Here is a 23,927-nt window from a genome sequence, read left to right on the forward strand (position 1 = left end):
TGACGACGAGCAAAACCAGGAGAACCTTAATCACATTTTCTGGTGCCATTTCCCGCGTAAAATGGGAGGGGGTGGGCAAAGTGATTAGACCCCATGTATTCCTATGTATTATGCAAAAAATGGGGACCCGAGCCCCCCTACCCGTTTGCGCTGGCCATGCACGTTGTACCTTTAAAGACAGGCGCCATATATGCAGGCGCGAAAGATTACCAGTGGACAGGTTTTTATTGTCCGTTATATTTTTTTCTTACTTCTTCCCGACGAGATTTTGACACTAAATCCCGACTTTGAGCGTGGATGAAAAAAAAAAAATCGTACAGTGGGAGAAAGTAAAAATAACAATAGTCCGCAACGATTATCTAGAAAATGGTGGTGGTGGGGGGGGGGGGAGATAAATTTCTACAATTTCTGCTTAGTTCAGGAAGAATTCCCGCCTTAAGATAAGGAAGTAGGCCGGTACAGTTGCTTCGTTGAGACAAAGAAATCAAACAGTTTAGTATATTATAAAGGCTCTTTGCACGCTCTTCATCAGAAAGTGAGACGCTTCCAGAGTTCATTGGAAAAGGAGAGAGAAATACCAATCCTTGCAGAATCCTATGCAATCAAACTCGGGTATTGAAGCATTTCCTTGGGGTATCAGGTTATGCTCGCGCTGCCTTTTTCGCCGTGAATCAGCGATACTATTTTATTCATTGTGTGGTCTTTTGGAAACATAGAGGAGATGAAGCATAGTTTCTTGTTTCTTTTGACAAAATTTAAAGTCACAGAGAGGGGGAGTATGCAAAAAAAAAAAAAGACGAAAGGAGACAGAGATTGTCTTCAAATCATGTTCATTGTGCAATAATCACATTTCAAATTTCTCTCCATGAAGGGACTGCAAAGTTGCATTTATTTTGTTTGTTTTCTCTATTAATGTTCGCGAAACTGTATCAGCTACCATGGTACCGGTTTATATTCTATTTGATGCCAAAATGTAAATTTACGGTGTTTAGAAGAAAAAAAAAAGTTGCAGGTGACATCTTTTGCTGTTTAACATTGACTCCTGTTTTATCAGTGAATTTACGTTCCGGAGACTTGTCATCACAAAACGACGCAAAGCTTTTCGTTTTGTATAACGTTTGGCATAATTTCTTTATGTATACGTCCAGACCAGACAATGAAAGGAGAATGTAGCAACAATATGACAAATGCCTAGTATTTATTTCCCATAAACTGGGTTACTCGTTATGTCATGTTATGTACCCTAAATGTCAACAATATGCAATACCGATGTTGTGTTTACCCGGGTTGAGAGATGTATGTACATGAATGACCATTATGCAGAACACTCGAGTAGATAAAAGGTCATCCATTTCGATATGGAATATACAATGCCACGAAAGGCTATGGATTTTATGGTAATGTGTGAAACGTCGGAGTTATTCCCCAACATCATTGAAGAGCCACATCCGATAAATGGCACAATTTTCGTATAGCGCTGGCAATCTACCAAATATTAGTGCGCTTAATTCGCAAAGAATTTGAATACGAAAATAGATCGGAAGCGGGCATCGAGAATTAGCCGACACTCCGTGGACAAAGTATACTGTGATTTAAATAGCTTGTGCGCAGTGTGTCTATTATATGTGTGTGTACTTCTATGGTTATGTTTCGGAATGTAAATGCGTGTATTTCTTTATACTAAAATGTCTTCTCTTCTTTATCTTTCCATTTTCTCACCCGAATCTTGATGACAGCCAGGGGCAGAGCATGTCCAGCCAAGCTGATGCTACTTTGTGGAGGTGGAGGTAAGAAAATATGGCTTACAAACCTTTATTCCTATAGGATAAAAATGTTGGAAAATCACACCCCACCCCACTACACTGCTGTATTTTGGCACAGAGTACTGCATACATGTTTTCTACACATGATGCAAGAGTAACAATCTTCGGGGGATTCTATTCAGATTAAGTTATGTTGTGTTGTATTTTGCCAACTCTTGCCAGACAGCTTTTATTAATTCTTTTAAAGACGAGGGTCATAATCCGCTCTGTCTGCATGTTCGAAGAGTTTTCGCACTTCACTGATTCTTTTTTTTTTAACGGAAGCAACGTAATGACGCTTATGTGAGTCAACGTTCTTTACGTTATATGACTTGTTCATGCCTTGTTCAAGACTTCGAGTCCTCAATCACTCATGTCATTCGTAACAAGTCATTTGAAACGTGTGATGTAGTTTGAATCCGTCGATGCAAGCTCAAACATGATTGGCTTATTTCAGATGTCGTTCGCGCATGACGAGTAGCAACGCGCTCGGCTGATTTATCGACGCATTGATAAGAGAATGGGACCAGGCCACACGCGCGCGCAACGTCGATTCCGTCTTCTGCGTATAGCAGAATACTTTGAGACGAACCAATTCATTTGCCATGATGTTTAACTATGAGTTAGCTGACAGAACACGCTCGTTTGGCGTATTCTCGTCGGATGGATAACCCTTTATGGCAATTTCCACATCCTGACCTTTTTCCCCTTACTTGAAGTTGAGTGGAAAACGCCGTCATCTTCTGTTGAAGAAGAATTATATTTTCCAATGGCAAAATGCAATCAAACGGGGAAAAAATATCGAACTGCAGTTATTGGGGAGTTGGACAGGATATTGAGGAGGATATAACAAGCTGGAATTGACTAAATGGGAAAATGGCTTCTAATACTTGGGGTATCATTTACATCTCATTGTCATGTTTCAAACCGAGTGTAACTTTTCATTAACACAACATCTACAGCAAGAGCGAAATTAAGTAGTATAGGCCTTTGAGAAATCCTTGTGCCAACATCTTAGATGGTCTGGAAAAAATATCAAACCATTGCAACTGAAACTATTTTAGTCCCTAACAATTATACAGGCCTATACTTCGTGTAGGGCCCTTGAGCTTGTATAATTTTTGTCAGGATAAGCAGATATCTGAATATCTGCAACTATGATGGCTTAGGGATACCAGTTAACCTTGGCCCTGTTATATAAAAAGATGCAATCAAACAGATGAAACCAGGTATCAACTAATCAGAAAAGAGCATTCAGAGACTTGAACGTTTGATTTTTTGATTTATGTTTGATTTTAACTTTTGTGCAACTGGAGACCAGTAGTGCGATACACGGTGATATTGATTGTCACTGGGAGTCGTTAATCTACAAATGTAATCAACACTGGTTACACTTTTATAGCGTGCGCTTGGTTACTGAATAATTGCCTAACTGTCAGTGCAGTGTATCATTCAAATGGCTATTACATTTTATAGGAAGGGGAATAGGTCAAATATCACCAAGAAAGCGTGCATGAGAGGAAAGACAGTGTTTGGCCATTATCTGTTGTATGTAAATTAAATGCCAAGGAAGTAGTTAGTTTTATATATGGAAGATAATGGTGAATGGAATAAAGACATATCGAATTGGAACTGTAGGCCTGGCGGGAAACGGATGGCGGAGGATGGGCTGGATACTCCAAGAGACTGATACTGCTCATCTTGAATTATTATTCGATAAGAATGTTCATGAGCTGAATGCGAATTTCGTTGCTTCAAAATTCGATTGACCATTGCTATATTGAATTACGCCTCGTTTACCCCGAGGTATATTGCTCAGCATTTCCCCCTTTTTCTTTCCTTACAAGACTGCCGCTCATTTCATCTGTGATAGGAGAGGAATTGAGCAACAGGAATGAGATCCCTTACTCTTCTGGGAAAAAAAAAGAAGAAAAACTCTCCTCTAACACGGGCCAACCAGAGTTGCGCATCGGAGATTTGTCGCTACTGTGTATTTCAATCTCATACAGATTATGCAGACGATAAAGACCGGAAATACACTCACTCTGATTTGTGTTTAAATTCAGTGCTAATGTCGATAGATCTAAATTGATTCATGGCCTTTCCTCTCAATTGCAATAAGACGTTTTGAGTGTAGAAAAAAAAATTCAGCTAAAAAGCAACAAAAATCCATTAGAAATAAATAAACAAATATATATATATATATATATATATATATGATATACATATACATATATATATGTATATATATATATTATATATATATATACATATATATATATATATATATATATATATATATATGTATATATATGTGTGTGTGTGTGTGTGTGTGTGTGTGCGTATATCCTCCTTGTTGGATCTACAGATGGCGTATTTGAGACTCATTCTTCTTTATACATATATATATATATATATTGCGCTTTTCCGAAAAGGAGGAACAGTAAGAGGAATAATAATGTCAAAGCTACGCACCGATTTTCTCCTTCCTTTCTCATATCTCATATATATATATATATATATATATATATATATATATATATATATAATTGGCAGCAAAACTTGCACATAGACGTGGCTGATGTTGGGTTGCACCCCTTTATTCAAGCTTTCGGGCGAAATGCCCTTCTTCAGGATCTACACATTGACTGTATATATATAAATATATATATATATATATATATATATATATATATATATATATATATATATGCATGCCTAAGAGTTCTTGTTTAATAAGTGTCGCGTGGGGTCTTTGTCCCCGAGGTAGGCTAATGTAATGATATGATTTTCTAATGCTGGCAATTGCACTTCGACTTGAAAAAAAAATTCTACCGAGTATTGTCTTGAAAGTTTAGGGCTGGCAATAAGTCCTGGAGTCATTATTCGCGCCTCTGAGGGTACAAAATTGATCAGACTTCCTCGACAAAAACAGCACAATAATGCATACAATGATATTTATATAGGCCTCGAGCTTTGACAAAGGGGAAGGAGGAATAGACAAAGACAAAGCTAAAAAAACAAAAAGAAAACTATGGAGACGCAGCGTGGGTATGGATCTCGACCACAATGTATAGGACAGACGACATCCTTGATACAATATTAATTCGCTATAGAAAGAACCGGAACATTGTAAAACAGCAGACTAAAAGAGAAAAATACAAAGAAAAGGAAATGCTTTCATTTATTTCTCGACGTAAGGACAGGAGGCATCCTTGATATTATTCGCGATAAAAAGAACTGGAACATTGTAAAACAACGGGATGAAAGAGAACAATATAAAAATGAAATAATTCCATTCATTTCTTTCATGTTCTTCAGATTTGACAGTTGAGACATTAATCATTAATTTTTGTCATTCAAAATATAAAGAAAAAGAGGCAACCATTGACCAAACATTGCCGCGGGCCTCTTCAAACTCATTAGCAAAGGGATCACTTTCAACGAACCTGCCTGCGTAACCTGTTTACATTCTCAATGCACATGGTTGTCCGTATGGATATGTCTTTCCTTTTCGAAAATTAAACTTCACGCAAAAAAGACAAAGTGTACAAACATAACGCGTTACACAAGTAAGTTGCAAATATTATGCGAGGTTCACTTCTAAACATTTTACTTTCACAGAAGTAAGATAGCACGTAAGACGAAAATTAAAGGGATGGTACAGCATTGGTCGAGATGAGAATTGGGCTTTTAACTTTTTGCGAGATACCAAGAAAACACTTATGAAATAGTACAGAGCTTACCATTTTAAGAGAAATTCAAAGTTTAGGAAAGCAAATCTTTCTTCCTAATTAACTTCACCATGCAAACCTTCAAACAATTCAAAGTTTATTTGTTGCAAATCGGATTTGGAATGACTGAAACATCCAAAAACAAAAAAGCGATCGCAATAAAAGGTGGGTCAGATTACAATCACTCTGTTTTGGATATCACAGCCATTTTAAAACCAATTTTCATCAAATAAATGTTGAATTCCTCATGGAATTACATGCTCTTTCATATTTCATAAGAGGTTTCTCATTATCTCACAAAAAAATGTTAAAAACCTGAAATTAGGTCTCAACCAAAACTAAACGATCACTTTAAGGTTATCCACATAAGTGAAAGGGAAATAGCGACATCCCCATCTTGAACAGAGAAAAGCTTTGTTGTTGGCTTCATGAACGATGCAAGACATTCATGTGTGTGTGTATGTGTGTGTGTGTGTGTGTGTGTGTGTATCACATGACTAGAAGGTCTTGTACACATTTTCGGAAGAAATGATTAGAAACAAGTCTCCAAAAATAAGTTAATAATATTGTATGAGTGTGTGATTTTTTTTTCACCCTTCTTAATCAGATTTACTTTTACTCGAACTTCCTTCGCATTATTTCAGTAACACTCATCCTTGGATTCTGTAACCATAGCAACCGCCAAATGAGCAAATGCGTGATATCTGATTTTTCCAGTCGGTATGAGTAAAAGGGTGTATGCGTACAAGGCGAATCAGAACTTTGATACAATTGTACTGTGTTCTATAATACTTTGACTACACTTTGTAATCACTGGAGTATTTCGTATAATAGCAGCATGAGAAATCAGCCCTTTATAATAAAATCTCACAGACAGTCAAATTGCACTAAGTGCACTGTTGCATGCCTATTTCTTTCACTGCCTCGAGGAATTTCTCTTACATACATCATTTACGTTAAATATAATTATGAATGTATCATCTTGATATTGTTTCATATAACCATATCATATTTTCATATAATTATATTCGTTGTCCATGATATTTCATTGCAGTTGGAAAGAGGGATACTGGAATCTCACAAAGTGCAATGGCAACAAACGCGGAGGTAAATCTCGAGACACGTTTTACCATTTTCAATTTTCATGTCTCTGTTTGTTTTGTTCTTGTTGTTGCTATTTCCCGATTGCTTACCATGTTAACTGTGCGTTTCTTTTCATGTATCTCGACTGCATTTTTTTTTTTTAAATCTCCCAAAACGCCCACCTCTCCATTTCACCATTCTATTTCTCTATCTCTCTCACTTTCTCCGTCGAACTAGCCTTAACGTGGTTCCTCATTGTCAGTCGTACCATCAGTGATCTATAGAATTTCTAAACCAACCATTGCTAATGCATGAATTAAAGGCGTGTTGTCATGGTAACAGAACACATTTCAGCCTGTCTTCAGCCCTTACAGAATTGGTTCTCCCTTTTAAAATAAGAACTTTCAAAGAAATTTCAATCCATTTCACCGTCAGTGGTGTAATACATCCAGCCATTAACAGTTTATACCGTAACTTTAACAACAGTAAACACCGATAAACAAGCTTTGTGCTGAAGATGAGAGGTGCTAGACAGGTCCATGTTTTCAAAGATGGTTGTGGTGTTTCGCACTGTCATATGACAGATGACGCCTAAACACAAAGAAATTGATGCGAGAAAATCATTCAAGAAACGAGGCGTGGTCATCGTATTGAGTGAAAGGCATCGATAGTTGAATGACGCAGCAGGTAATGGTGCCTTTCCGTGGCTGGTCTTCCTCGTTGGATGATGCATACATACGTGCGAGCGTGTACTTTTCTTGTTGGTTTATTTTTTTTCTTTTTTCTTTTTTGTTGACGATCACCCTTTTATGGTCTCAAAAGTGTGACAGTCTTAGCATTTTCGGTCCATTTCGTACATTTTCTTTTGAAAGATGACGACAACGTTTCTCACTTAATCCTCAGTTATATGAGGAAAAGCATTAAACGATTATGTGTCGAGACCCAGACAAGGCAAAAATGACTGAAAGAAATAAATTGTTATTGAAAATGTTTTTTTTTTTCATCGAGTGAAAAAACAGACGTCATGTTCTTATTCATATCCGTATCACGAAGTTTGAGCATAATGAAACAAAAAATTCTAAAATTGGCTGTCCAATTACGCCAAATATGTTAAGAAAAAAAAAATCGGGCAGCGAATTTGCAATTCAACGATCCAATGCAGAATTTGATTGTTTCTTTACAAACGCATATATAACTGGCTGTTAAACAAGTTAAGCGTTGGATCTTGTACAGGAACGCAGAATCCTGCAACCCAAAGCAAGCTCGAGACCCCCAAATGGGCCACTCACGCGGGAAAATAAAAATATTGCGTTCTACTAATCAATCAAATCCCATAAACAACGTTTCTGAATGTGGTGCTGAACCATTTTATGTAATGTTTACTATCCATCATTAGTAATATCAAGGAAGAGTAGTACGTCTTTTTTCATTTGAACCCTATGTTATTCATGAGTAATTTCTTGTTTTGGTTGCAGAATTCTTTAAAAAAAACCTCCTTTTTGCCAACTTCATGATTAATTCTTAAATTGACAGCACATTTTACACAATTTCAGATGGTTTTCTGTTTAGATTCTAGTCAATTTTCTCCATTTCTTTCTGCTTTTGCGCAGACTCGATGAGTTAAAGCACACCCACTTCCACCTCTTTTCTCAAAACCTAATTTAGTGAGAACAAAATGGTAGTTTCTGCGGATGCACGTCACGAGCTCGATAAACACGAGTCTTACCGCCCACGAGTCTTACTGCCCATGAGTCATACAGCTCACGAGTCATAATATACAGCCCATGCGGTAGACACCATTATTATTAGATAGACAAGGCCCACGGGTTCGATATTATATCACGGCGCTTAATTTACGTATAGTCAAGCTCGTGGAAATTTTTTGTCTAGTGTTGAGCTCATGGGCCTTATTTGCCTACAGCGTCAAGCTCATTGGCCTGCTTTATACTTGGTATAGTTCCTGGGCTGTACGACTCGGGGGCTGTATGACTCGTTGGTGTCCTGTAGGCTAATGACCTGAGTTAACAAGAGCATATGATTTCCATTCTTGTTCGATTATCAGTTTTATGATAACCGTAAATAGCAGAATGATAAAAATCTTGCAAACAAGATTTAAACGTATTACTCTGAATGACCTGATTTCATCAGTTCCTGCCTGATAGCTCCATTACAATGTATAAACCTAAAGTGTTATGACTATGGGGGATAAGGGGAATGGACTCACAATCGAATGGTTTTCACATCAACGATAACAGATGCTCAATATTCTTCCGCTTCGAGTGGCGATGCATTTGATTAAAACTCAAACGAATTAGTTTGTCTGGGTTGGCCAGAAAAAAAAATAATGGTATCAAACTGCAGATTAATGCATAGCGGGTTTTCTTCGAAGTCGCACTGCACACACGGCGGAGCGAAAATACTTGCCAACAAAAGTCCTTTGATAAAACATCATCTCCACTAAACCTTTGCCTGAAGAACCGTCGTCACAAATAACCATCCTTGGTCAGAAGCCTCTATAGCAAACAAGAGAATATTACTTTCGGCTAGGGATATCTCCATGTTTAAACATCATTTCAGTGTAGGCGTAATAGTGGCAATGAATTCACGTGTGTTGCACAGCTTCTCGAACAAAGAATAGTATTCGGGCTTTAATGTGCTGGTAGCCATGTGAACAATTATTTCTCTTCAAAGACATGTCGATACGTACAGGCGGATATTTTTTTTTTCTTCAATTACTAAGAATTCTCGCTGTCCGAAGAGGGATGGAGCTCCTTGAACATTATGGCATGTGCGGAGCGTGGTAAATGTGTAGCGCCGCCTCCCGCTCCGGTAATAGCTTTCTAATAGCATGTCAAGGTAATGACGAAAAAAAGGGATGTTCGCCACAGAAGTACTAGGTACGCACTTCTGTACAACCAACTTTGCTGTGTCTATATTGTAAAGGGAGACATCAGGTACAGTACGAGCTTGTAGCGCCTCATCTCACCCATTTCTGTGAGTGCAGGAGAATAGGAAGAATTGAATAATGACAAGTCCTTGCGATGCTTGACCATTATCTGTTCTTTCTGAGTACAGATTCTCCACCACCCCCCCCCCCCCTTTATGGAACAGCGTTCTCGCTTATACAAATTTGTTGAATCTTACCATCAGTCACTTTTGATAAGATATATTTAAAGGGTCAGTACCTAACAGGCGCTTTCTCGTCGATTCTGCTTCTCGTGTACCACTTCTTTACTTGATCTTTACCCCGCTTGGTTGATGCGCGAATCGTGAAGTGGTGTGCGGCTGGCATTACTCCTGGCCACCCCATGCATGATAAATATATTTCCTTTTGTTGGATAGAAAAAAAAACCGTATTGAATTGAATTTAATTGAACTGAACTGAATTTAATTGAATAATAAGACCTCACTTCAAAGTCATGTCTGAAGGGGTGGTCTTGTGCCTCTTTACAGAGGGCCAATTATTGTGCTCGCATACACAAAGTCAGTCATCTATAATAAAATAATCCCATTTAAGGAAGCGAACAATGGGAGCCCGTTCGGCTTGCTGCATTGTGTTGTGATATGCATAATGCGTCGAACTTTTTACAAAATTTGTAATGTAATATTTGTTTATAGTTATTGGCATAATCTTTTTATCGCAAGCATGACAATAAAAAGAAACTGAATAGATGTCTCTTGATTCAAAGCGCAGAGAAATCACATGCATCGTCAGGGCCTCTTCATTTACCACTTTTTAGTGATGTAGGCTACAATATTGCAGGAACTGATGACGAATCATTTTGGAAAGTGTCATATTTCTTGGGACTAAACTATGGCCGGATTTGTTTTTGCAAGATTTTAATTTTCTCATATCTAATTGTCGCAGTAAAATGCAATCAAAATTACGCACGACGCCTTTGCTCAGTGCATGGCTTGTCTTAACAATTTCACCGCCTGGAAATCCGGCAGTGATAGGTTTTCTGATGTATCATAAGACTCGCAGTTTTTCAACAGGCAGCACATAATGCTACAAATAATGGGGTTGGCAGCAATGCGCTTTGTTTAGTGGGCGATAATGTCATTTAATGATTGGCGAGATATTTTAACTAGTTTCTCTGCCACCAAAAATAGGCCGCTTTCGCTCAATTACGGGGAGATCATTCGATATCCTCCCTACGTGCGAGTTTATGTTTGAATTGTTTCCAATGGCTATTGACTCTCTGAAATTACAATTTTCTGATTTTGTTCTGGTTTTTCTACTCAAGAGATTCTCAATTAGAGGTTCTCAATTTGGTCTAAAGTGCTGACAATAATTTTGCACGTGAAGACGGCAGATTAATTTGCAAGGTTAAAAGTCTTGCTTTTGATATAGGTATTAATTTGCAAGGTTAAAAGTCTTGCTTTTGATATAGGTATGATAACATCTGAGTTGAATATCTTAACACGCACGGTACAGCTTTCAGTGTTATTTGGAGGGTGTTTGTGTGGGCTTTGATACACTTTTGCGAGGCATCAACACTTTGTCACAATGACAGTAAAAAGTAATTATAAAGGGCGCGGCATGGATATAAAGCAGAATTAAGCCGGTAGATAATAATGGGCAATTTGCATCCAATGTGCTAAACTCTCTAGCCAAACAGATACAGAAGTCAAGAGAAAGCTTCTTAAGCGTTAAAGCGATCTTAACCTCCAGCTACGCTTGTGAAATCAACGGCAAGTAAATCAAAGGCAAGTAAATCAAAAAGATTCTGACACAAGCAATTACCGGTGAAATAATTAATAGTACTTACGCCTTCATTTTGCTTTATGACATAATGTATGCATGCAAGTTTGTTTTATTTCTTCCATTGGCATATACTGAGTGCGTTTGGCGAAGTCTTTGTCGAACGTGGACATGAGAACGCACGTGTCATATAGCGCTGCTGGCAAATAATAATACCTTGCCGAAACTCCCGTTTATTTTTCTTCTTGCGAGGTTCCCTCTTGTTTCCCCCCATGGTTGGTACCTTCTCATCGGAGTACGCGTGCATATCACGAAATTGTGTGAGCTCATCGTCTGCACACATCTCGAAGTAAAACGGCAAGAAAGGCATACACCTGTTGTCAGACATAGTAGAAGAAGGTCAAAATGGCGGAGTTGTCTTCTACAAGAGATGGCGAACGGAAAAGTGCATCGTACTTGCTCCAGATACACTCGGAACAAAAATCAATCGAGCATGACTCGTTATCGGCTAATTGACCACTTGTCCCCCACCCCACCCCCCTCTACTCTTTTTCTCTCTCTATTCCTCCTTATCTCCGTTGTACTCATCTCAGTTTCTCATTCTCATGGGGCTATTAAGGAGCCGTGTTGTAAACTCGCTACAATCTCTTACACCTCTGGAGGAACAGTTGGAATGAACTTAATTTAATCCTAAAAAGCAGATAATAAACAAATAAAATCTGCTAACAAAACTTAACATTTACGAAGAAAGGAAATCAAAAGAAAAGACAACTAAGAGATTTAAGGCAGGAGACGGGATGAAAACATGGAATGATCATGAGATCCTCTAACAATATATCATTTATTTTTATTAAAATGATGTGAATTTGAACATCGGAGTGCAGAATGCCCAATGGAAACTACTAAAGCAATTAAAATGTTTGACAAGAGACAAGACAGTGAATCGAGTAGCAATACCCAGCCAATAATGGAACACTCAATGCCTACCGGGAGAAGACGGGATTTCTTGTCCTTTTGGAAATAAAAGTACATGAGACAGGAGAAGACGGGCATTGGGAAATGCTACTCTGATGGTATGTTTCTTGTTCAGTCAAACTTGTGCTTGACAGAGTCCCACAGGACATATTACATGCAGATCCCAAAAAAACAACAAACAACTAAATTAAGCGCTCTTTTACAAGCTTTCCGACTCGCTTCGTTGATTTGATAAGTCAATGATCATCCCCATAAGATTTTGAATGATAAAATGTTTGAATCCACCGATGCGTGACAAAGATGCACCCAAATAATATTTACAAGAGACAAACATAAGTGTCAAATTATGAAGGTTCTGGTTAATTGGCAAACTCAAAATGTGACTTGGTTCTTTTTTTTTTCTACCAAACAATCTTTTAAAATCACAATATTGTACAAGCATAATGTTACATTCTATGCAGACATGCAAAACAACTTCCGAAACTTCAGTTTTAATTGCGCCTTCTATTTTCTTGTCAAAATTTCAGTGACTACGGCATTACAAGTATTCAAGTGTTAAGACGGACGCAGCAAATTCTCCAATTCAAACATTGCGTTCTCATGTCACCCATTTCTCCGGTGACCATACCAACGAAATTAGCTGAAGTATTTCTTCAATATTTTCCAACTTTTTTCACGGTTATTTTTCAACTTACCAGGGGTGCTAAAACTCGTGAAATTGTTAATTGCAAACGAAAAACCTCAAACATGTGTGTATACTTACATCATGTTGTATAGTTACAGACTTTCTACAGAGTATCCGCACACACACACACACACACACACACATACAGACACACACATACAAACAAACATATATTGTACTGCTGTTCTCTATGTAAATCTATTTGATGCTGCATAATTCAGTTGAAATAGTTCTCAATTTTCTAACCTTTTTCATAGTTATTTCTTCAACTTACCTTGGGCTCTGAATTTTTAAAAATGTAAAGAATATAAAAACAACGGGATGTGTGTAATTTTTACAGGCGTTTTGCACGAGTATTTACACACACAACTTCAAGTTACATGGGGATCGATTTGTAAAATTGTATTCATGATGATACACACACATACACACACACACACACTCACACAAATAAACAAATGCACACATAAATATGTACTGCTTTTGTTCGTGTAACCTGCTATAAAAACCTCAGATAATTTTATGCGGAGACTGCGAACAAGTGAAGTATATTTGCGGTTTTCTGCATATATAATCATAGTATTTAACACTTTCAAGCGTATTTGTCGCAGCATTGATTGTTGTGCACCAGTCATACGTTCTCCGGTTTGAGTGATCTTGAGCGCGGGAAATAAAGACGATAGGAAAGGAGAGAAATAGACCAAGTATACAGACAGACAGACAGACAGACTATGAAACATAGAACCATAGAGATAGGGAAATATTAGAAAAACGCAGTGAAGGAGAAGGCTGAAGAACGACTGACAGACGGACAGAGAGTGAGATAGACGTACGCACAGACATCATGAAAGAGACTATTCAAGAGAGAAATAGAAAGGCATATTCTATGCGGTAGAAGGGGGATAGGGGAATGCAGAGAGAGTATTGAAACGCACCAAAACTAGGTGAGAAAACTCCTGTAGACAGGGCTATCATCTTTGGATTAGGAGATTGCATTACACGGAGCTTCAGATCAAGTTTATTGCCGTACGCCTTTATATACCATAGTGGTCCCCAACCCGTAAGGTAATTCAGCCACATATCCGGGTGGCGTGGTGCGGCCTCTCTCTCGGCTTTGTCGTGGGTCGTATTGCGTTTCAGGCGAGAGCTACCTACGGTTTAGGCCCCTGTTTTTCCTAGCTAGCCTTCTTGTGTAGCTCTAAAGCTGGCAGTAGTGCCTCAATAAACTGTCCGAGAACTGGGGAGTTTAGTCATCGTACTGCAACGTCCTCTTGGGCAATCGTCATCTGGGAATTCAAACTCCTATATGCCATCGTCTATCGTGTTGTGATAATAAAGGGACTGTAGTTGGATTGCCAGTCAGGACATGGCAAACACGTTGTGATGATAGGTTGTGGAAACAGTCAGTAGCACAGACAAACACAAACAAACAAACAAACAAACAAACAAACAAATCTAGGCAATCAAGTGAACATATCAAGATGACGCACAATTCAACCCAAACGGTGATGGGTTAATAATAACATTGATCCATACAAATTTGTTTAAGTGCCCAAGCAACACTACCTTCATTTAACCCCGGCATTGAACATACCGGACACACACACACACACACACACACACAAAAGCAACCAACAACAAATAAACAAACAAACAAACAAACGAATAGTTTCTACGCAATCAAAAGTGTATTGTTTGAAGTGCTCAAACAACACTTCACTTAACATGCCAGGCCGAAGTCAATGAAGAATCTTCAGGGGGACCTTCGAAAGGTCTTTGACAGTGTCAAAAGTTTCGGTCCGATATGCCCTCGGATCTTTTTTTTTTTTTTTTTTTTTTTTCTTTTAACTTTAGGCCTACATGTGAGAAACACTCTATGAAAAGGCAGTACATGTATTAAAACAATCAACACCGAGTAGTTTTTGTTAAGTGTATTTTTTTAAATCACCACATAACGTAGTCCTACCTAAATTAATACTCTGGTCCTGAATTAGATGGAAACAATGATTCTTTGATGAAACTTTATATTCTCACAGTTAATTGCATTGTGATTGCATCACACCCAGAATGTGAACTTCAAGTCACGTTTAATGCATTCGTCTTTTTTTTTTCAGTCAAAGTATATTAATTCAGTCAAGTGAGATTTTTATATTGAGCGTGATTCTTAGTGGTCGCAAAGCCTGCAGGAGTGCGTAATGAAATTCCCTATATTGAGAATGATGCGGTATAGACTGCAATAGATGTAAGCAACCCTTTACTCTACATTAAGCATTCGAAAAGGGCAAATGGTGATATTATGAAGAGGTATAATCATATTCTTAGTGAGCTTATTCTTATTTGGTCCATACCATAAAGTGCAAATAAAATTTTCTAATTACCGTCACCAAGTGAAATGTTAAACGTGTATCACGGCACACCGATTACAACACACACTGATTAAAACACACACACGCACATACACACAACATTAACATGTATAAACCATTATATCCCTTGCTGCAAAAAACAAAACAAAACAAAACAAAAAACGTCAACAATAGCACGTATCCATGACAACTTGATATTGCGAAGTTCGTCAGATTCAACTCTCTCATTACTAATTCTTACCTGAACAGCAGACAGCTCCTGATACTGTTTAAAGCAAAAGAGTATAGCAGGCCTACTGATGGACGCGTGACGCGTATCATGTCCTATATCTCATTTTCGCCAAGTTAAAGGGGACCTCCGGATGATTTTCAAACTTTTACATTTGAACAACTATAAATTAGTTAAACTGAGTACAGAGTTTCAGAATTTACAGTGATTGGGATGAGGAATGAGAGTGTTTTCAAAATTCATAATGAATTGCAATTAACAAGGATGATGACATGCCAGCCTCACCATAAGAATGTACGAGTTGAAGCTCAAGGAAGCAGAACAAAAGAAGAAGGCATGCATAGAGTCTTCACAGGTGAACTTGTCGAGCAAGCAGCATTGTAATGGAATTATACTGCTACATTTCTGAAATATGTGAGGCTCTGATGTCATCAACACTGTTCAGTGTAATTTGTTTAAGATTTTCAGTTTATTGGTTTCTCTGCTCAAGGACCACAATAAATTCCACGAATCTATACATGTAGCTGTCGATTTATGTACTACATGATGTGAAATCATGAAAATTGTCAGGAATGCCCCTTTAATATTGTTGTGGCGTTGATGCTGAGCCCCCACTAGACACTCGTTGAATTTAATCGATATATAGAGTCAAACAAACAGACACAGCAGTAAAATTTTCATTCCCCCCCCCCCCCACAAAAAAAGATGAAATCATTGAATTTCAAGGTGTCATATGTTTACATAGAGGTGATATATGTGAAAAAGAAACATAGAAATCGAATGAGGTTATTTCATAAACCTGCTGGCAAATCTTTCTTAAATTCCCTTGTTATATGCGTGTAAACAAGAAAACTTTCCCCCCACAAAATTATTTTATTATTGTGATTACTTGGAAATAATAACCCCTTTCGAGGGCTTGGGTTTCCTGTCACTGCCAATACATTATTCTTTAACTTAAAATGCAGGCAAACAGGAGAGTTGTTCATGCCATGACGTCAATAATTCAATTAATTTGCATATTTAATATATAGTGTATGTGACTATGCCCGATATAACTAGAATGTTTTCATGGAAACGGGAGAAATCTGAAATTCCACAAATTAGTAATGAATGTCTCAGTCTTCTTTGAATTGCTTTGTTTATCACACTCCTTTTATTGACGTCACAAAGTTAGCCTTGTCTTCTTTCCTTTTATAGGCGCAAGTAGTGTTAAATACCATTGTTCACCGCTCCCCCTCGCCAAAGGCTATTTCCTTTGATTAATTCGATCACATTTCAGGGGCGGATCCAGGAATTTCGTAAAGAGGGGGCGTGTTTACAAAAATAAAGGGGGGGCGCACGCACCCCTCCCCCCATTTTTTTCTTTTTATTTCTTTTGTTTCAACAAAAAATAAAGGGGGGGCGTGCGCCGGTTGTGGTCCTCCCTGGATCCGCCCCTGCATTTTTTTTTTCTGTATCAGTTGAATCCGCTTACGACAGTAGTACATTATGTTGTAGAGAGTTCTCGGAAAGCCGGAGACTCTTCACAATGAAGATAAACTCCTGGTTTTCCGGCTCCGCTTGAGCTCATCAAAAACAGTCACGTGATATGCCAAAGGACACGCCCATTTCGTCCATTTCCTTTTAATCTTCTCTCCCTCCATTCTGACCTTCCTTCCTCCATTCTGACCTTACTCCTTCTCCCCTCTTCTGTCCCTTCGTTCCCTCCCAGCACATTTGACTAGGACTTCGCACACCTGCAGTACAATAATTCTACATACACATTACATCACTATGGATATGAATTTTTAATGCTGTGAAATACTCTTTACAAGCATAGGGTATACGATTTCAGGAGGATTGAATATTAACGATTATACCTACAAGATGGTGTATCCACAATAATTCTAGACACGCCCTTTAACAGCTTTTATGCGTCAATATGATATACTGCTTCCGTGCCGTCTAAAATGATGATCCAGTTGCTTTATATGCTTCTAAACACGACGTAACATTCCTGTTCCCTCGATCTCTCTTGTTCAGTGATAGAACGCTTCGTGAAAAAGTGAGCTGAACATGTCTTGTGAGAGCCAGTCACCGTGGTCATTGTAAGAAAACATAAAAATCAATAAATCGTCAGCGGATTTGTCGTACCATACATATATTTTTAGTAATGCCATCTTCTGTTGATTTGCGAAAAGAACACTGATCATTTACAATCTCCTGAAGTTCCTGTGTCTTTAACAAATGGGCGATGCGTCAGAGCAGTTTTGCGTGAATTAATCATGATATGCATGTTTCATAGGCACTGTAAACGTCTGCTTGTTTATTTCATTTTCTAATGACGTGAGTGCATCGATCACAATTCAAATCATAACAATGCGTGTCTCTTTTCTTCGAGTCCTACGCCGCCATTTCCCCCCTAACATACTGGCGCCTATCTTCAGACGACTTCCCGAGTGGCGTTTTTCTTTTCCCACCGCCATTCCGTCACTGAGAAAGGAGAGAAAAGTCCGTAGATGACAAGCAATTTTGAACATCATTCATACGCTGAATCAACAACTCCCTATAGATGCTTGACATTGAAGGAGAAAAAAAGGGGGAAGGAAAAGTTTAGGTGTTGTTCTGCAGGTGGAGTCTTAAAATTAACTCCAAGTGAGTACGGCGATGCTGGCTAAATTGACAAGTTAAGAGTAGAAGCTTGCGCGCCGTGCCATCAGCGCACACGTCGTGGTGTGGCATGAGCTTAATTGCCACTTTCACTTGCTAATAGGCGAGTCATAGCACTTTGCATACTGACCGAGGTGAACTTGCAAGAGCAAAAAGCGGGAAAACGCGCGCGTCCAGAAAACACAGAAAGTGGAGAGCCGACGGAGAGAAAAAAAAAAGATTGGAGTAATTTCTCAAACTGCCATATTTGACATGCAGCTGAGTATGCAGGGGAAAGTGTCTTTCTTGCTTTATATTTATCTTTCGTCTTCCAGTCGTACAGATGTCATTCTCGATAAAATGCATTAAACATAATGTTGCTCGTCCAATCGTAATAGCATTATAATTTGACGCGTCTTTTAAAGGAAGACGACACTTTAAAAAAAATCCTGTTGTGCTTATTCTAAATGTTTCCTGTTTGGCTGAGTCAAGTTTGCAAAAACAAAACAAAACAAAACAAAACAACAACAACAACAACAAACAAATCAAAACAAAACAAAACAAATAGATAAACAAAAGATAGATAGATAAAAAGATCTGAGCCAAAAGAGCAACAGTACAGTGTGAAACCAGGAGCTGACACCTGTGTACTATTTGTATCATATTGTGTATGTAGACCTATCGCTCTGCATTTCAAGCAATTCGAAGAATCCCGATATTGATAATGTACCTTACAATAACTTATTACACCCTTACAATCAACGTCAGTGACATTAGCGCATTTAGTATCTCTGGTCGCAGACAGAAGGAACGGTGCACGTCATTTTCTTTATTTATCATGACGCATGAAAATATATTTTACAGAGAGATTGGACTTGCACATTGTAGATTGATATTCACAGGAAAAAAAAAATAGTCGTAGACATGTGATCGCAAAGTGTTCGAAAAGTTCTACTCTAAATTCTACTCCTAAATTTAAATCATAATGTCCTTCAGAACAGTCCTTTTGCGTCTGAAACATGCGTATGTCATTGTCAGATTATGGGAAACCTCTTTATTCGCTCTCTTTCTCTTTCTGAGTGACATTTCTTTTTTTCTATACTTTTTTATAGAAATATTTCTCTGACATCGTCACCACCTGTCCGTTTCCCGCTCTTTCTCCATCTTGCCCCGTCTATCTTTAGACCCTCTGCAATGTTCCTCCTCTGTATTTTTGCACGTCAAGCTGATGAAGTGGGTAAATTGAATATCACCGTGAAGTGTCCAGCTTGTCTAGAATAACGGCCAGCGCACTCGAACTCGGTCTTAGGTGATTCGGCCACGCACCCTCGGACTTCCTGTTCGTGGACAGGCTAGCGCGTTCGCTTTCCCCCGCTCTGCGAGATCGGCGGTAATTGCTCACGATTGGACCCGCCCATCACTCATCTAGTGAGTGGCAGGGGTGTGATCTCACAATTGCTGGAGTACATGGACAGCACTGAAAGTGCAGTGAAACTGAATGTGCACGACATGATGGTATAAGGTTGTATAGGACTTTGCGTTAGAAAAGACTGGCGAAAAAACAAAATCACTTATTTTTATCCCAATGAAAACAAACCAAGGAAAGCAAGGCAATGTCTGAAGAGGCATATAGCAGACTGAGAATGAGCGGGAAACATTAGACCGATATAGTGTGAAAGGGGCGAGATAACAAAGAACTAGAGCGAGCAGTCGAGATTGTGCGAGACACGATTGCACTGTCAAGATGAAATCTTGAAGTTGTAGAGCTGTGTTGTCGATAAAGAACGATAGCAAGCGAGAAAACTCGCCCCGCCCCCGAAGTAACGGTTCGACCCCCGACGCATTCCGCCAGGCCGTGATGGATCGATAGGGACAGTGTAGGTCTATAATGCGTCAACTCGCGTTCACTTGCTCAAATCAATCTTCATTTTAGTCCGCCATTTGTTCGATAGATACACTCAAATGTAAGTCACTCCATCTCTTTGGCTTAAGCACCGTGACAGTGCAGAGAAGGGCCAAGGTATATCAAGATCTATGAAGTGATATTTGGCATAAAAGACGTTGGGCTTGAGAAGTTCATACCAGCAGTGTTATTCTGCGGGTCACCTTTGTGCACGTAATGTCAACGATTTCAAAGACGTGCAGAGACAAATACGCAAATAGCTCAATTTAGAGATTTGCGTGAAAGGGCAATTTAACACTATTCAGCAGTTCTTCCGGTTCCGAATACACACCCACACGGACACACACGCACACACAAAGAATACAAACTCTGAAAAAAAAAAGAGATAACTGCACGTACTATGAGTGAAAGAACAGGACATTCTCTCGAGAATGTTGACTGTAGATATTAATCGGAAAATGTCTTGACTTCCAGTGGTTTTGGCACCTAATAAATTACAACTTTATCTTTTGTTGTATAACGTTATTGGATGACCAGTTTCTCTCTCAAATTAGAGATCAGGTTTGCAAAATGACGACAACGCCCCCAGGATTAGCCGGGGAGAAAAACCCCTGGTAATTCTATACATGCGGGCTTAAGAAAGAACTTCAAAGTCATTAAAACATTAATACACACAAAAAAGTACAGAACATGTAGAGCCTAAACCAGAAAGTAGTAAAATGAAAATACCGTAGACACACTCAGAAAGCCATCAGTATCAGCTAAATAAACGCAATATACATTTTGAGAAATTTTGAGAAAATCGGCTTCGTACTGTATGCAGTCAAGCATGCCAGCGGAAAGGGATTTTAAATCATAAAGTCTGTAAATTCTAAACTTTATGATAAACATAGTTTGTGAAACCCGAAAATGTTTGAATTTCTAGACATTTTTAGACTTCGAAATTTGGGCATGAGGTAGTAACAACATGACAACACTTCTAATCTTTATACGAAATATTCTTCTGCCTGGAATGAAGTATTTCTTTTAATGGAAAAAAAAATGTATCAGAAACTATATAGTTACTAAAGATGTAAACATACAGTGTATCATGTTCGTCAGTTGCAATATCTGCAGTTATTTGGGGGAACACATTGGCTGATCACCCCCGGCTGAGTATTTGTGTGTACATAGGGGGAGGGGATGGACTCACAATTGCTCATGAAGACGTCATAACCGTTTTAGCGTCACCATAAAACTTGAAATTAGTCTCTTTTTTTTTTTTTTTTTGTTAACCCGTCTAATTTTCAGCATGCCGTCTTCTATAAATGAGGCCAATTATACAGAAATAAAGTACCGTTCGGCGCTAGACCACCCCGGGTTATTTTGGTTGCTTTTACGGGAAGCATTCAGCGGGAATAAAGACCCGACGTAATCAATTCCCACGCATTCGAGGTTTCCCGGACCTTTTGACTTGCATGATAAGAATATTTCCATGAATTATAGGTATAGAGTTTACTGCGTTACTATTTTTCGGAAGAGCCCTTTCAGAGTTGGAACCGTAGTTGCGCTCGTAAAATCCCTATATACCCAAGATCTTCTTAGAATCATTTAGGACACCGTTTGGGGGGGGGGGGGGGGGATTAGCAATAGAAGTTGACCACGGATGGGAAAATAGTTGTTTACACTCTCATTAAAGAAATCGCTTTAATGTTGTTGTGAAACAAAACCAAAGCCTCCAGGGGAAAAACGTATAAAAAGTGTTGCTGTTCCGTTCTTTTCAAATATCCCCTTGAAAACGAATGTGAGTATAGACCCTCATGTGCGTTGTAAGCATGTAATTGTGTGTGTAAGTGTTTGTGGGTCTTTATGCCTTTTTATTTTACGACATGAAATGCTTACCTTTTCCCTCCTTTCCATTTTCTATTTTTTTCTCCCACACATTTTGCAGTCGTAAGCTTTCCATCCCCTTGTTTTTTCTTCTTTCCGAGGGACCCCCACAATATTAGAACCGTATTCTTTTGAACGGGGCCCCTCCATTCTTCTCCCGTATAGAAAATTATTATAATAAGTGTACGTGATTTCTTTTTATTGATCAATGAATACACTGTTGCTTCTTGTGTCGTATTTAAATGTATGTCCAACTTTGATCATTATTTTGTATATTCTGTTGAAAAATGCAAATAAAGTTAAAACATGGATTGTGTGAGTGGGTTCGCTGTAACCTCTGTTCGTTTTCCCTTGCTCAGGAAATGTCTCCTTATTCAACTCCGTGTATCACATTAGATTTCATACAATAGTTTCCGTGTCTTCTCTTCCAGACATATAGGAAAGACTTTATGCTGGAGGCACTTCGAGGATTTCGGCAAACCGTCTGCCCATTCGACTCAGTAATTGAACAGTTTTCGCGGGAACAACAATTAGATCTCTGGCAGGTAAGATGTTCACTTATACTTCCCAAGAAGTGCCGAGATTGACTGGTGATCATTTCTCACCACAAAGTGCAGCGTATTTGGCAGCTACGGTTTACTGCTGCCAAGATTTAAAAAAAAGAAGAATGCATTTGCGAATGTAACATGCTGCCTTTCGGGAAATTCTACCGGGTGCACGTAACGAGCTCGACATCACGAGTCATACACCCCACGAGTTAGACACGAAGTGAACAATTAAGGTCTGCGAGCTAGACACTGGGCAAAGGAGGCACATGAACTTGACCTTAGGCAGACAAGGCCCAGGAGCTCGACACTAGGGAAAAAAGGCCCACGAAATAGAAATTACTTCACGGGGCTTAATTTATGTAGCGGCGAGCTCGTGGACCTTTTTGGCCTCGTGTCTACTCGTGGACTTTATTCGCGTAACGTGGAGTAAATGGGCCTTATTTGCGTAGTGTCTATAGATCCTGAGTCCGTTGTACTTAATAGTGTCCAGCTCGTTGGCCTATCTTACTTGGTGTATAACTCGTGGGCCGTATGACTCGTGGGTGTCTAGCTCGTGGTATGACCCCAATTCACCTGGAAGATGTTTAGTATCTGTTAAGAGAACAATTTAAGATTACAAGACACACGAGTGATCCAAAACAGTACGTACATGTACGTTCATACTTTTTTTTTCTCTTTTGATAACGCTGCGACTTTACCCCGATGTACCCTTCTACGGCATTGGAGTAGAAGGAAGTTGATTCGAGGAGATAATGAAATGATAAGAACAAAGATGAACACATAATTATGTCAACAAAACGTGGGCATGTGTGGATTATTAACTGTATATTCATACCTGGCATGTAATGAAAATGTAGCAGGTATATTACACCCCGGCAACATTAATATTTGCCATGGAAACAGACTCACTTTTAACACTAACGTCTTGCGCAGCCTATAATATCTGAGTTTTCCATAGCAAGCATTTGAATATTGTTGTCTGCTTTTTGCACGGATCATAAATGAAGAATGAAATGAAAGAGGCGACCGCAAGCCTTACAACATATCGCATTGCACATGCTTAATCGAGCCACGGAGCGATTCCTTACGCCTGAATAGTCGTTCATAAAATTTCATTCATCTATAGATTGATCGTCATGATTATACTCTTCATCGCAAGCGTTTACTCTTTCCATGTAGTTCTTGTTCTTTTTTCTCTCTCTCTTTCTCTCGATTAATTTTGAAAATGTAGTCATATAATGATATGTTGAATGGTCGCGTGCAAAGCCATTAGTGATGGTTGATGTCATTAGTACACCATCAGTCTGTATATTTGTGATTTTAATTACTTTCACCCATTCTTCAAATTCTGTACTTAAACCGGCGTATAGAAAAGTTTCACGTGCATACACTTAGGTCTA

At 38.8% G+C, this 23,927-nt stretch overlaps 1 protein-coding gene across 1 annotated transcript in view; it reads left to right on the plus strand.

The window, feature by feature from the left end:
* Positions 1 to 23,927, plus strand: part of LOC140238098 (uncharacterized) — a 56,022-nt gene that overhangs the window by 20,153 nt on the left and 11,942 nt on the right. Inside the window, exons 2-4 of the mRNA XM_072318027.1 lie at positions 1,737 to 1,787; positions 6,591 to 6,643; positions 22,411 to 22,524. Coding sequence (XP_072174128.1) covers positions 1,737 to 1,787; positions 6,591 to 6,643; positions 22,411 to 22,524 — 218 coding nt within the window. The remainder of the gene's footprint in view (positions 1 to 1,736; positions 1,788 to 6,590; positions 6,644 to 22,410; positions 22,525 to 23,927) is intronic.

This window comes from Diadema setosum, chromosome 14 (genome assembly GCF_964275005.1).
Source record: "Diadema setosum chromosome 14, eeDiaSeto1, whole genome shotgun sequence".
Classification (NCBI taxonomy): Eukaryota; Metazoa; Echinodermata; class Echinoidea; order Diadematoida; family Diadematidae; genus Diadema; species Diadema setosum.